This window comes from Schistocerca serialis, chromosome 1, assembly GCF_023864345.2.
Source record: "Schistocerca serialis cubense isolate TAMUIC-IGC-003099 chromosome 1, iqSchSeri2.2, whole genome shotgun sequence".
NCBI lineage: Eukaryota > Metazoa > Arthropoda > Insecta > Orthoptera > Acrididae > Schistocerca > Schistocerca serialis.
In genome coordinates this window covers 1,072,354,885-1,072,370,642 of record NC_064638.1, presented here as the reverse complement: position 1 = coordinate 1,072,370,642, position 15,758 = coordinate 1,072,354,885, and the positions used below count along the sequence as shown (strand labels likewise).

At 43.5% G+C, this 15,758-nt stretch overlaps 1 protein-coding gene across 1 annotated transcript in view; it reads left to right on the top strand.

The window, feature by feature from the left end:
- Positions 1-15,758, top strand: part of LOC126455440 (cadherin-86C-like) — a 290,066-nt gene that overhangs the window by 200,322 nt on the left and 73,986 nt on the right. Inside the window, exon 13 of the mRNA XM_050091193.1 lies at positions 14,713-14,894. Coding sequence (XP_049947150.1) covers positions 14,713-14,894 — 182 coding nt within the window. The remainder of the gene's footprint in view (positions 1-14,712; positions 14,895-15,758) is intronic.

Sequence of the window (15,758 nt, the reverse complement as noted above, 5' to 3'; positions counted from 1 at the left end):
CAGTGCTCTGTCAAACTCTTCACGCAGTATCTTATCTCCCATTTCATCTTCATCTACATCCTCTTCCATTTCCATAATATTGTCCTCAAGTACATCGCCCTTGTCTAAACCCTCTATATACTCCTTCCACCTTTCTGCCTTCCCTTCTTCGCTTAGAACTGGGTTGCCATCTGAGCTCTTGATATTCATACAAGCGGTTCTCTTCTCTCCAAAGGTCTCTCTAATTTTTCTGTAGGCAGTATCTATCTCACCCCTAGTGAGACAAGACTCTACATCCTTACATTTGTCCTCTAGCCATCCCTGCTTAGCCATTTTGCACTTCCTGTCGATCTCATTTTTGAGACGTTTCTATTCCTTTTTGCCTGCTTCATTTACTGCATTTTTATATTTTCTCCTTTCATCAATTAAATTCAATATTTCTTCTGTTACCCAAGGATTTCTATTAGCCCTTGTCTTTTTACCTACTTGATCCTCTGCTGCCTTCACTACTTCATCCCTCAGAGCTACCCATTCTTCTTCTACTGTATTTCTTTCCCCCATTCCTGTCAATTGTTCGCTTATGCTCTCCCTGAAACTCTGTACAACCTCTGGTTTAGTCAGTTTATCCAGGTCCCATCTCCTTAAATACCTGCCTTTTTGCAGTTTCTTCAGTTTCAATCTGCAGTTCATAACTAATAGATTGTGGTCAGAATCCACATCTGCCCCTGGAAATGTCTTACAATTTAAAACCTGGTTCCTAAAGCTCTGTCTTACCATTATGTAATCTCTCTGATACCTTTTAGTATCTCCAGGATTCTTCCAGGTATACAACCTTCTTTCATGATTCTTGAACCAAGTGTTAGGTATGATTAAGTTATGCTCTGTGCAAAATTCTACAAGGCGGCTTCCTCTTTCATTTCTTCCCCCCAATCCATATTCACCTACTATGTTTCCTTCTCTCCCTTTTCCTACTGATGAATTCCAGTCACTCATGACTATTAAATTTTCGTATCCCTTCACTACCTGAATAATTTCTTTTATCTCGTCATACATTTCATCAATTTCTTCATCATCTGCAGAGCTAGTTGGCATATAAACTTGTACTACTGTAGTAGGGATGGGCTTTGTGTCTATCTTGGCCACAATAATGCGTTCACTATGCTGTATGTAGTAGCTAACCCGCACTCCTATTTTTTTATTCATTATTAAACCTACTCCTGCATTACCCCTATTTGATTTTGTATTTATAACCCTGTAATCACCTGACCAAAAGTCTTGTTCCTCCTGCCACCGAACTTCACTAATTCCCACTATATCTAACTTCAACCTATCCATTTCCCTTTTTAAATTTTCTAACCTACCTGCCCGATTAAGGGATCTGACATTACACGCTCCGATCCGTAGAATGCCAGTTTTCTTTCTCCTGATAACGACGTCCTCTTGAGTAGTCCCCACCCGGAGATCCGAATGGGGGACTATTTTACCTCCGGAATATTTTACCCAAGAGGACGCCATCATCATTTAATCGCACAAAAAGCTGCATGTCCTTGGGAGAAATTATGGCTGTAGTTTCCCCTTGCTTTCAGCCGTTCGCAGTACCAGCACAGCAAGGCCGTTTTGGTTAATGTTACAAGGCCAGATCAGTTAATCATCCAGACTATTGCCCCTGCAACTACTGAAAAGGCTGCTGCCCCTCTTCAGGAACCACATGTTTGTCTGGCCTCTCAACAGATACCCTTCCGTTGTGGTTGCACCTACGGTACGGCCATCTGTATCGCTGAGGCACGCAAGCCTCCCCACCAACGGCAAGGTCCATGTTCATGGGGGCACTTGTGTTTATACTGTGAAATATTAACAATAGAAACAGACGGTTTAAGGATATAGATATAGGAAACATAGGCAGTGCTATCTGCAGTTTGTTTATACTACTACAATCTTTGACTATTCCCATGAACAGTAATGTGAGATAGTACTATCTATTGACAGTTCTTATTACTACATTCTTTGATTATTCATATGCAGTAACAGTTAAATGCTCCACAGCTGAGACAAATAAAGAAATACAGTGGCAAAATTTGAAAAGGAAACTAAAGACTGAGATAATGCTAGTAACATGGTTCAGTACAGTAACTGATGAAGGAAACTTCAAGCAAAAATACCAACTATGAATGCTATCAGACAAGACTGACAGAAGTGGTCGACAATGCAATGTAGAATCTGCTTTCTGACATGGGCTATGACACTGATGTTATGAAGTGCTAAGAACATGTTGATATCAGCAGGAAAACAATTCTGAAGGCAACAAGAAAGATTTCAGTTAGTTTGTCCTCACTGGTCACAAACTTGACACTTATGCCAGTTTCAGTTGCAACAGCAGCTCCTGTACCTGTGACAACTTCCAGCCATCAGATTAGAGCTAGTCTCAGGAGAAACAGAGAATTAGTTTAGTTTTTGGGAGGATTTTCAGTCTTCTAGAGACAGAAATCATTCAATTTCTACTATGGACAAATACGTCTTCTCTTGCAAGTACTTGTAGGATGAGCCAAAGAGCCTAGTTGTAGGTGTTCCAATCACTGCTGATTTGTATGAGGAAATGAAACCCATTTTGGTTTCTCTCTATGGAGACACAAACATATAATTTAGACTTATCTTAAATATCTTAAACGTATGACACTGATGCCACATGCGCCCAACAGACATTTTGAATGCTACATATATAAAATGTAACAAATGGATACTGTGTACTTCTGTATCAGTTTTTGAGGTGATGAATCTATTCTTACCCATCAGTAGAGCTTGGTAAGCCAAGCCACACCATAAAATCTCTGTTTTTTATACTGCGTCATAGCCATTCAAAGGTGTCACATCTGACCATATCCTTGGATTGAATACATTAGTGCCATATGGACATTTTCCCTGCAGTGTTTCTGGCTGTATAGTGTGTGCTATCATAACTGCCTTAGTTTCTATCAGATCAGCCACAAACTAGGTTTGCTATCATTGAATCAATCATCACTACTTACAACATTTTTGATGAGACAGCAAAATATTCCACATTACTGTGTCAGATAGGTGAGCATGCTGCTACCGTCAGTGATGTTATCCTATCACCACCTCCTTTTAATAAGTTTGAGGCAGCCAGGGCAGCATTGTGCAGATCAGTCAAGTGGCAAATTTAACAGGCTATTTTCTCAGAACAATTAAACAGACAGGCACCCTAAGAACTTTACACCCTAAGAACTTTAGTGAACCTTGTATTAAAGCCTGGCAATACACTGTGAGCCACGTGGATAAGCAAATTGTCTCACAAGATTCCAGCTTCTTTAATATGTAACAAAGAGCTCGCACACTAAGTTAAGTTACGGTTAGCAGATCATGTTTTCGCATTGCAAGACTGATGCCCTCACTACCCAGCAGCCACCAGCAGTATGTGTTTTTGGCAGCCATGTTGTGCTGTACTCGGCAGCCTCGTTGTGCATTGATGTGCAGGTGGCTACTGAGCAGAGGTAACTGTGCCCAACACTTCACAACATGACACACCTGGAATGATGACAGCCATCTTGGCCTTCCCTTTAGCAGGCAACAACTGAACAGGTCCTAGTGCATATGAAGAAGTAAACACTGCCACCATTGGCAACACCTTCTGGTGATTGAGATGCACTCCACTCAGCTGACAACAGAAAACTACCTAGCACCGCTCACCTCCCAGGGTATGTACAGCAGCCAACAGATTGTGCATTGGTGCTGGTTTCATGCACACTATGGCACTACCATGTGTAAGTGTTCACCTCCTTGCAAGCACCCAAATGCCACCCATGATCTTCACTAGGCATCAGAGGTCACGACATTGCCAAAATAAGCCAAAAATTCAACCAGGTGAATAAAGCCAATTTGTTTCCACTATCCGCCATGGTGATTGTATTACTAACCATCATTTTGGTCAACTTGAGTTCCAAGAGCAGCAAGATCCCGAGCACAGCTACTCTTCCTTATGCTGCAGATATCTCACCTTGTGTCCCAAAGATGATGAATGGGTCAATTATTGACATGTATGGATCTACTTACACAATAATGACTTTGGCAACAGCTAGAATTTCACCAGGATGTTTATGCAAGTAGATGTGTATGAAGTCCCATCAGGAGAAGGTTTTCTCCATAACTTTCATTTGTGTCCAGACTTACAAGAAGGAGCATTCTTCTGAAGATCACTGGGCATTAGCATTTAGGATACAACTGGGACCTTCAATGCAGGCTGTTCCAAAATGTGCAGATGCACTGAAAACCCCAGTGTGCAAGCTTCACCAATTACACCTTTCACTTGAAGATCAACTAGCAGCAACCAATAAATTGTACAGAAACATGAGAAAGGAATGTCTCATGTTGCAAGAAGAAACTTCCTTAGTACAGTACAAACTGTGTTGGTGACACAAGCAGCTGGTGGAAGCTAAATGTGAGCTTTCTTCTTTGAAACCATCTGCCACCATTTTTGAGAGCCACCATTACAGGACTTCAGCCTCAAAGACATCTGGCATAACATGGAGGACCTACAAATTAAAGTACAGAACTGCACCAATAATCTTGGGAATGACAAAGAGTAAAGGTATTTTAACAGTTTCGGCGACAAGAGGAGCGGTGCAAAACTGGATTGTCAACTTCACACTTCTCTTACTACAGTTGACTTACTTGAAGTGTTTAGTCGATCCTCTTCTCTGGATATGTGGCTGCATCGATGTTCACAACTTTTTCTCCAAAGAAATAATGCTTGCAAGAAACAGCCCCATCAGTCTTACCGGGCGTGGGCCGCTACCCTGCACGGTCTTAGTTGCAAGTGTCATTTTGTCACGGAGCAGTCGCGAGAGTCGTATGCCCACGTTATAGTGCGAGACATCATTGTTTGTTTGGCTCCTGATAGGGAGGTCCGGCAACGGGCCCTGCAGTTGGAAGACCATCCCCTTGAGGAAGTCCTGTCCATTGCTCACTCGTATGGAGTCTCTCACGCCGCAGGTCAACAGTTGGAAGCGTGGTGCGACGTCACGGCGGTTCAGGGCGGTGCGACGGGGCCACTGCATCCGGGGTGGATGACGTGCGAGCAGTACAATCCAGCCGTTATGGTCGCTCCCGCATGGCGCGTAAACAGAGTTCCGGCCACCAGCCCCTATTACTGTCCTGTGCATCATGCTATATACATTATGATCAGTCAGAGTGCCCCCAGTGTTGGGCCGTTTGTCGCAAATGTAATAAAAAAGGACACATTGCTCAAGTTTGCCGCTCAGCCTCAAAAGAATTGAAGGAAGCAGGTACAGAGGACATGGATGTTGACATTCAGGAAGTTTCATCGGGCCAGGCTCCCGACGCATCGGCACACAAACTCTTTATCGAGGTGTTGGTTCGGTCGCGCAGACTACAACTGCAAGTAGATACGGGCGCGGCAGTTTCCTTGTTGAATGCACAAACTTACTCCGACCTTGGGTCGCCCCCATCGGTGCCAGTTTACCGGCGTCTCTGCGGTTAAGGTGAACGGTTCATTCCCCTACTGGGTCAATTCACTACCGGCGTTACTTAAAAATCAGTCACTCGGCCTCTTATTTTTATTGCTGGCAGTGATGCGAGCTCCACTAACCTTTTTGGATTGGATGCCTTTCAAGCTTTCAGTTTTTCTTTCGCAGACACCATACAGTTGGTCTCCGAAGGCGTTCCCTATCAATCATTGGAATCTTTGACCTCTGACTTTAAGGATATCTTTGAGGAGGGTCTGGGGCATGTTTCAGACTTTGAAGCTCACTTAACATTGAAGGCGTCGGCTTGCCCGCGTTTTCTACATGCGAGGCAGATCCCCTTGGCTCTCCGCCCTCGGGTTAGAGCAGAGCTAGACCAGCTGACAGTCCTCGGGGTCGTTCTTCCAATTTCTTCTAGTGAGTGGGCTTTGCCCCTCATTATTGTCAGGAAACCCTCAGGAAAATTACATCTTCGTGGCGATTTCAAGGCCACCCATTAATTCCCAATTGGTGGTGGACACCTATCCCTTGCCTCATTCTGATGAATTGTTCTCCGACGTGGTGGGAGGCCAATATTTTTCGAAAATCGATCTTTCGGAGGCTTATCATCAGATATCACTTGATGAGGACTCCAAACGGCTGGCGGTCATCAACACCCCGTTTTGCCATTACCAATACCAGCGGTTGGCCTTCGGAATATCCAGTGCCCCGTCGATATTTCAGCGTTATCTTGAGCATGTCACATCGACAATCCCTCATTGAATTGATTACCTGGATGACATAATTGTCACAGGCCGCAGCATGAAGGAACACTTGCACAACCTTCGAACCCTCTTTCTCAAATTCAGGTCCGTGGGCCTGCGTTGCAACCTGCGTAAGTCGAACTTCTTCCAACCGTCCATTGAATATGTGGGCTACACCATCTCTCGGCACGGCGTCCAGCCACTAGAAAGTTTGGTCCAAGGTATCGTCGACCTTCTGCAGCCTGCTTCGCTGAAGGAGTTACAAGCTTTTTTTTTTAGGCAAGATTGCCTATTACCACTGGTTCATTCCCAGGGCTTCCACCATAGCCCGCCCTCTGTACTGCCTTCTCCACAAGGGTGTTCCTTTTGATTGGTCACCGGCCAGAGTGGCTGTGCAGTTCTAGGCGCTACAGTCTGGAACCGAGCGACTGCTACGGTTGCAGGTTCGAATCCTGCCTCAGGTGTGGATGTGTGTGATGTCCTTAGGTTAGTTAGGTTTAATTAGTTCTAAGTTCTAGGCGACTGATGACCTCAGAAGTTAAATCGCAAGTGCTCAGAGCCACTTGAACCATTTTTTTTTTTTGATTGGTCGCCTGCATGCGAGCGAGCGTTCACCTCGTTGAAGGGCCTCCTCATGTCAGCGCCTTGTTTGGCTACTTTTGACTCCAATAAGCCATTGGTCCTGGCTACAGATGCTACACAGTATGGGGTGGGGATGGTCCTGGATCATCGCAACACGGATTGCTCCGAGCAGTCACTGGCATTTGCGTCTAAAACTCTTAGTCCCACGCGGGCCCATTACTCCCATGAGGAAAAAGAGGTGTTGGCGATTGTCTATGCTGTTACCAAGTTTCACCCTTTCTTGTATGGCATGAAGTTTCAGTTAATCACTGACCATAAGCCATTAATATCGTTATTTGGCCCTGCCTCAGACTCCGGATAGGGCGGCCCACAGACTGCAGCACTGGGCCTTGTTCCTCTCTAAGTACCATTATGACATTCATTTTCACCCTACCAGACAGCATGCCAATGCCGATGCTCTTTCCTGTCTTCCGGTGGGCTCGGATCCTAAGTTCAATCGGGAGGAGATTGTGTGTTTTCATTTGGATGTGGCGTCCCGCCAAGCGGTTGATGGCTTCCCGATCACAAGTTCTAGAGTCGCCAGGGAAACGGCAGCTGACCCAGTTCTCTGGCAAGTAGTTCGCCTCGTTCAGCAGGGGTGGTCATCCTGACCTCCAGGTCGGGCCTTGGACCCTCTTTGTAATTATTTTGTTCTATGAGACCGCCTCTCAGTCTTGGAAGGAGTTCTCCTTCTGGCTACCGATGATACAGCTCCTCGCGTGGTTGTTCCTGCAAGTTTGCAAAGGGAGGTCCTCACGTTATTACATGAGGGACACTAAAACCTTGGCTCGCAGACATGCATACTGGCCCGGTGATGACAGAGAAATTGAGCACTTGGCGGCTGCCTGTTCCCAGTGGGCGAGCCAACAGGCATCTCCCAGGTCAGTGCTCTCTTCATGGCCACCTGCAACCCAGGCATGGGAACGTGTTCACATAGATTTTGTGGGCCCGTTTATCAATGGCTTTTGGCTCATTGCCATTGATGCTTATTCCCAATTCCCATATGTGGTTTGCTGTTCCTCAACCACTTCAGAAGTTGCAATCCAGGCACTCGCAAAAATCTTCTCTGTGGAAGGTCTGCCAGTCACCCTGGTATCGGACAATGGATGTCAGTTTATTTCGCAGACCTTCCAGGATTTTTGTAAGCGCTTCGGTATTCAGCACGTTTGCTCTCCCCCCTTTCATCCACAATCGAATGGGGAAACCGAGAGCATGGTGTGCACATTTAAGACGCAGATGAAAAAGTATGTGCACAAATTTCCTGCAGAAGAGGCGTTGACATTTTTCCTGATGGCATACCGGACCACACCGATGGGAGAACGCAGCCCCGCAGAGCTCCTCCACGGGCGCCAACCTAGGACTCTGCTGCACCTCCTCCGGCCTGGTCCTCGCCAGTCTTCGCAAAACGGGGTACCTGGTTTTCCACCGGGTATGTTGGTCTGGGCACGTGGGTTTGGTTGCAATCCACATTGGATACCGGTGGTGGTCCTGCACCGCAATGGCTGCCGGCTCTATACCTTGCAGACGGGGGACCGGGAGGTATGTTGTCACCAAAATCTAGCTACGTCCACGTTCGGGCACCCACCCTCCGACCCCTCAGGCACTGGCTTCCCCATTGCCGGCACCCGTGTTGTTTTCTCAGGGGATGCTGCTGCCACTCCCACCTATGACTCCGCCACACAGCGATGGTTCTCAGCCTTGGCGACCCCCAGTAGCTCCAGCACCGGCATCGTCATCATTAGAGATGCCCCAGCGTGAGCCGGCCCCACTTGCAGGCCTGGTTTTTCAGGAGGCTGGTTCACCTGTGGTCGTGTCTTCCCCATCGTCCCCACCACTGGGCCTTGCCCCTCCCGAGGTGGAACGGGATCCAGAGTTCAAAAGCTTGTTGCCCATTCTGCCCCAGGCTCCGGTGGTGGGACGATGGGGGCCTCTTCGTGTTGGTCACTTCCAACCGTATTTGAAGGTTCCGGCTCAAGGATTGGCAGATCCCCCCGACTCCAGCATTCCAATGGACATGGAGGTCATCGCTACTTCATGACGCTCCACCTTCTGACGCAGTGTATCACAGTGGCTTCACCCCGCGAAGGAGGAGGAGTGCAGTAGCGACCAGAAAGATCGTGGGAGGGGCACATCGGCATGGCGCATCACGGACAGTAGTTGCCACTTGTAAAGTCCTGTCCACCAGAGGGCACGTGAGAATTCGGCTGCGCCCTCTGCCGCCAGAACAACAACAACTCAGGCAGCACGGGCCGTACCCAGTCAGTTTTACATCGAGCATGCCTAGCAGACAATTCCCGGTCTAACTATGTGAAGTGCAATGGACAACTCATACTTTCAGATCATAAGAAATAACTTTGTATCCTCATACTTTCAGTTAAGTTCAGGTATATTTTCATCTCCACAAGTTTCACATAAACATACAAATTCTTGCAAGTCAACTACGATGATACCCGTTAGATACTATTAAATATAATTACATTGTTGGCGGTTTCATAACGAGCAGAAATTCAAAAACAGGACTTGCTTCTCGCAAGTCCAACACCAAGATTAAGAAAGAGTCTCTAGACAAAAAATGTTTCAATTGTTCATAACAATTACAGTCATTACACCATCAAAGAATAATGCGTGCTTGCTCCTTGTACATCACATACATCTTCTATGGCATGAGCGGCAAACACTTGTCGGCGTCGCTCGTCTGACGCAGCTCCTGTCCTCCCAGGACCAACGTCCATTCTGCACACACAGACATGTGTTGTGCAGTAAATAGGCTGTCTCTCACACTTATCTTTAAAATATCACATGTTCGAGGTGGCAGAAGATCGAGTGGTTCCAGAATTTACATGTAAATTCTTGAAGTACTACATATTCCCCTCCCATAGAACACACGGTATTTTATACATAACCATTATGTACATTAATATCATACTAGTAACAATCCACACTTCAAAAGTGATCATTTAGTACATAAATTTATATACACAATTTCTTTATCTTTCTTTCATAAATCCTAGTATTCTGTAGAGCAGGCTTCCAATTGTTGTCTTTCCACTAATTCTTTGCTCTACTTTGTTTTTAGAACATAAGCCTCTATTTATGATTTCATTCTGCATTACTCTTAATTATAAATGGTGAAAACTTTCTATTCAGCTCCAATCATAAATTCCAGGTGTCACGGACTTTTAAATATTTCATCCTGTATTCTAATTTTTTGTACTATTTTTCCTCAGTACGGACTAGTATCATTATTCATAGTAGTTTGTAATCTGGAGGAACTCTGGGCAAATTAAAGTGTTCTTTCTGACACTCACAAAACATAATAATGCTTGTGGTCTATAGAATTCAAACTTACCAGAATAATCCATATAAAATGTATGACTTCTGTCACGATCTGTCCATTTCCCCTTTTTGAACAGTACCTATGCCTTAGATATGGGTTGACCCCATGAGTGCACTCATTCTGTTTTGGTAGGTATGCCCCTCTCTATTCCCATTTTCCTATGGTACAAGTCAGTCCCCTTCTTGGTGCCCCTGTCCGCACAGTATAGGTCAGCCTTTCTTAGGTCTGCCTATCTACCTTTTATATTCAATAAATGCTGGGTGCGCCCCCCTCATCCTTTATGAGTAGGCCTCATGGTTCATTTCCCTAGTATACATCTTTATGTACACTATAATTAAATGTTTTCTGGTAAAGTTACAAATCTATTTTTCACCTCAGCTCCACTTCTTGATACTTCATTTAGTTCCCGGAGTTCTCCCTTACTTTTCAACTTATATGTACTTGGTATATACTATGTCTCTATACACCATTCAATATATAATATGTTTACTTAGGTTATAAGAGTCCCACTATCCTACAAATCATCAGAATATTTATTAGACTGACATTTCTTCATAATTGCCCCAATTGATTTCTCTCTGGCTTATGTTCTTTTTTCTTACTCATGCCTCCTTCTTATGTGTACTTGGAAATTGTCACAGTTCTTATACTTATATATATGTATATGATATTGAATCGTCATGGTTCTTATATGTATATATATTTTCCTCTATATATGTGCAATGCAGAAACTTCAGAATAAACAACAATGTATGTATGTGCAATGCAGAACCTTCACAATAAACAACAATGTGTGTATGTGCAGTGCAGAACCGTCACAATAAACAACAGTGTGTGCATCCTTTCCCAGGGTACACATTCCTTTCCCCCAACAACACTTGACAGTTCTTTTGATGTGTAAGATCATTGTTTGTGTAATCGTATTTTTTGTGTGTATGCGTAAGTGTGTTTGTGTAGCCTGATTCTTCAGCCTACCTATATAAAATAAGTTGTATGTTATTGAAAACCATGGAAAATAAGAAGGACTTCAGTGACAGAAGTAAATGAATATGGAAAGAGGGAAAGATAGATAGGTACTGAAATGAGAAGTCAGAAAGGAAAAAGTAGAAATGGTTGCTAAGATCGAAGAAGAGAAAGAAGATAGCTCCAAAGACAGGAAACCCTTCCCACCCCCCTTCCTCAGGATCCCTACCTCGCTGGTACTTGAGTGAGAAGCTGGAGGAGGTATGGTGTTAAATCATCTCCTACAGAATGGACATTCTCAACTTCACCCTTGAGGTCCCCGAAGAAAATCTTAGCAACCCCTATGGAACATCAAATGGTGAAGAATCAGTCACACTTGTTTGCGAGGGTCATTTGAAAGGTGTGGTGTGTGTTCCGTGTTAGCCAAGTTTGTACTTTCACTACCCAACCCTCCAAAAATTAATACAAACCCTCCCATATACATCACAAGGGTATGAAATATTCTATAATAAATACACAATTATACACTATGATCAAATAGTTGTTTAGTTAATCACTTTAAACTATATTTTATACATATATAAAATACTCTGTTCAGTTTCCAGAATGAGATTTTCACTCTGCAGTGGAGTGTGCGCTGATATGAATCTTCCTGGCAGATTAAAACTGTGTGCCCGACCGAGACTCGAACTCGGGACCTTTGCCTTTCGCGGGCAAGTGCTCTACCATCTGAGCTACCGAAGCACGACTCACACCCGGTACTCACAGCTTTACTTATGCCAGTATCTTGTCTCCTACCTTCCAAACTTTACAGAAGCTCTCCTGTGAACCTTGCAGAACTAGCACTCCTGAAAGAAAGGATACTGCGGAGACATGGCTTGGCACGACTCACGCCCGGTACTCACAGCTTTACTTCTGCCAGTATCTCGTCTCCTACCTTCCAAACTTTACAGAAGCTCTCCTGTGAACCTTGCAGAACTAGCACTCCTGAAAGAAAGGATATTGCGGAGACATGGCTTCGTAGCTTCGGTAGCTCAGATGGTAGAGCACTTGCCCGCGAAAGGCAAAGGTCCCAAGTTCGAGTCTCGGTCGGGCACACAGTTTTAATCTGCCACGAAGTTTCATATCAGCGCACACTCCGCTGCAGAGTGAAAATCTCATTCTGGAAACCTCCCCCAGGCTGTGGCTAAGCCATGTCTCCGCAATATCCTTTCTTTCAGGAGTGCTAGTTCTGCAAGGTTCACAGGAAAACTTCTGTAAAGTTTGGAAGGTAGGAGACGAGATACTGGCAGAAGTAAAGCTGTGAGTACCGGGCGTGAGTCGTGCTTCGATAGCTCAGACGGTAGAGCACTTGCCCGCGAAAGGCAAAGGTCCCGAGTTCGAGTCTCGGTCTGCCAGGAAGTTTCACTCTGTTCAGTTCTTACTCCTTGTACATCACATACAGCTTCTATGGCGCAAGCGGCAAACACTTGTCGGCGTCGCCTGTCTGACACAGCTCCTGTCCTCCCAGGACCAACGTCCATCCTGCACACATAGACATGTGTTGTGCAGTAAATAGGCTCTTTCTCATACTTATCTTTAAAATATCGTGTTCGAGGTGGCTGAAGGTCAAGTGGTTCCAGAATTTACACGTAAATTCTCGAAGCACTACAATATGTTGATCAGTTACTGACCCAGGCTGTGCTGTATTTGGAATCAGTGGACACAAAAGCCAGCGTGAATACACCCTGCTCCCAAAGAAAAGCTGTGGAAATCTTCCAGTATTGCATTACTCAGCAGGAATCATTGCATATGACATTGCCTACCCACTTTAACCATCTTTCTTCTGTGCCTACTACACCCATGCAGGTTAGTGACAGTGCAACCAACGACAGTTACTCCCTCACATGTGTGTTTAGTGCTTCCAAGTTCCTGACCAACAATAGCATTAAGGGAGTTACAATGCATAGGATTGAAACTACAGAGAGACCACCATCTCTTACAAGGCACGATGCCTTTCCACTGAAAACCTACAGATTGCGAAATACCTGTAGATGAAGTGTTAACTAAGGACTGCTCCTCTACTTTCTTCTCCCTTTTTCCCTTCCCTCCCTCCACCTCAGCCTTCCGATGCTGCACCAGGTAGCCCAGATAGCCTTGCCTGCCACGTGTAGTCCCTGCACACTCCGCCAGGCAGCACTGTTTTCTCTCCCCCCACCACTGCCATGTTATCCCTCCTGCTTCCCCACTCTACTACAGATTGTTGCTTCCATTCAGTGCATTTCAGTTTCAGCCAGGGATAGCTATTGTGTGTGTGTAAGGTATGTGCTAGCCTGTGTGAATGTGTGTGTTTTTCTTTTTGATGAAAGCTTTGGTCAAAATCTTAAAGTGCCTGTTTGCAACTCAGCATGTCATCTTTATGGTGAGTAGTAATCTATCCTTTCCATAATTGTTGATATTCCAACCTGGACTTTCCATTGTTTGATTTAAACATAAACTATATTTATTCACAAAAGAACCGATTTTTTGGGGTAAACTGACACAAAATAATACATGAATTTGTCAGAAGACACAAAAAATAATCTCTTGCCAAACAAGTTTCTTTGCTGATGAGCAATAACAGAATATCATAATAATGCATGTATATGTAAACCAGTTATTGAAACCAATCGGATGAGAAATGTTGAAATATTCATCATATTCAGTAAACGTGACACATATCATTTTGAATTTATAACTCAAAGTAAAGGAACCCTTGAACAGAACAAGGCTTCTGGAAAAGACTAAACTTTCAATACTGTAAAAGATGCCCTGTCTTATGTTCAGAAAGATAAAGACAGTCTTCATCACCCTCATTCGATTAGCAAGATATTGGGAGGTACTAAAGTATTAGTTTCTCAGCTTTTGGCATTACATCGACTTACTTATTCTGTTGATGTTCTACTTTTGTGAGTAACATTTGTATGCAGTTACATAACACTTTCTACTTTCTTTGGCCTATTTTTTCCTTACTTTTATTATTATTTAACTATACTCTTCTCTTCATATATTTGAAAAAACTGTGGTGGTTCTGATACAATATCTTGCACAATAGAAGCATATACCGCTCCAGCAAACAATATAACTTTTTTCTATTTTAGTACGGGTTTAAATATTTAAACAAACATGTCTACTGCCTTGTCTGTATGCGAATTGCCATCACTAGATAAATGTCTTATATAAAAATGCTGTTTATCTGGCTTCATAAGCTTTCCCAATAGAATAACTCGATATGCTCTTCAAGTTTGCAACCAGATCTTCAAGTCAAACTGACACAATATTTGTACAGTCCACTTCAAGATGATGACCATGTGGACTGTCAAAATAATGTGGCAGCTTTGCTTGAAGATCGAGCTCCAAACCCAAGAAGATCAACACATACTGTTTATACTTTAGGTAAAGACAACCATTACTAATCTTTATCAACTGAAACTGAGTTGTAAAACTTGGTTATTCCTGTGTGAAAGATAAATGGCACTGAACTAGCAACTGAGACAAAATGGTCAAAATATTCACAATACATGCCTTGCAATAATACTGTCATTTTTCCTTACAGAGTTTCATCTGCATGTAGAGGCTACAGATATGGATGGTGATGAAAGGGGGAACACAGCCAATGTTCCACTTATCATTCATGTCCTAGATGTAAATGACAATGCTCCAGTCTTTGAGAAAGATATATACGAATTTGTCTTGCGACAAGATCTAAGTGACTTCACTACAAGTGCACAAGTGAAAGTGAGTGATAGTAAAAAATAATAGAATCATATGGATTTATGATTAAAAAATTTGCTTCTTTTCTATTACCACACAATAAGTCTTTTGTGTTAAAGAGTGGAAAAAATGTGTGGGTTTATTGAAAAGTGATGCACCACAGTTTCTTGACATGGATTTAAATGGCTTGACACTGACACTGGCAGATAAATAGCTTCATATTGTCTTGATTTATGCAATTTGCTTGATAAGTGACAGAAACAGCAGTAAATAATCAATTATTCATGTACTGCTATCCTCTTAAGTGAGAGAAGAGACATAAGGATTTGTTCATTCAGTGGGCCAAAATACAAAATTTGGGTGTAATTGACAAAGAAATATGAAGTCAATCACAATGGCCTCAAAGTATGAAAAAGTTCTGAAGAGGCTTACACAAAGCTTACTGATGCCCTATGTAACAGAATACAAGTAACAGTTGTAGCTCCATCAAATGTCATAAACACAAAGAACCATTTGGACAACATGATGCAACAGCTATTGTTATTGTTGTTGTTGTTGTTGTGGTCTTCAGTCCAAAGACTGGTTTGATACAGCTCTCCGTGCTACTCTATCCAGTGCAGACCTCTTCATCTCTGAATAACTACTGCAACCAACATCCTTCTGAATCTGCTAACTGTATTTGTCTCTTGGTCTCCTTCTACAATTTTTACCTCCCATACTTCACTTCACTACTAAACTGGTGATCCCTTGATGTCTCAGAATGTGTCCTATCAACTGATAGGACACAAATTTCTTGTCTCTCCAATTCTGTTCAGTACCTCCTCATTAGTTACATGATCTACCCATCTAATCTTCAGCATTCTTCTGCAGCACCACATTTCTAAAGCT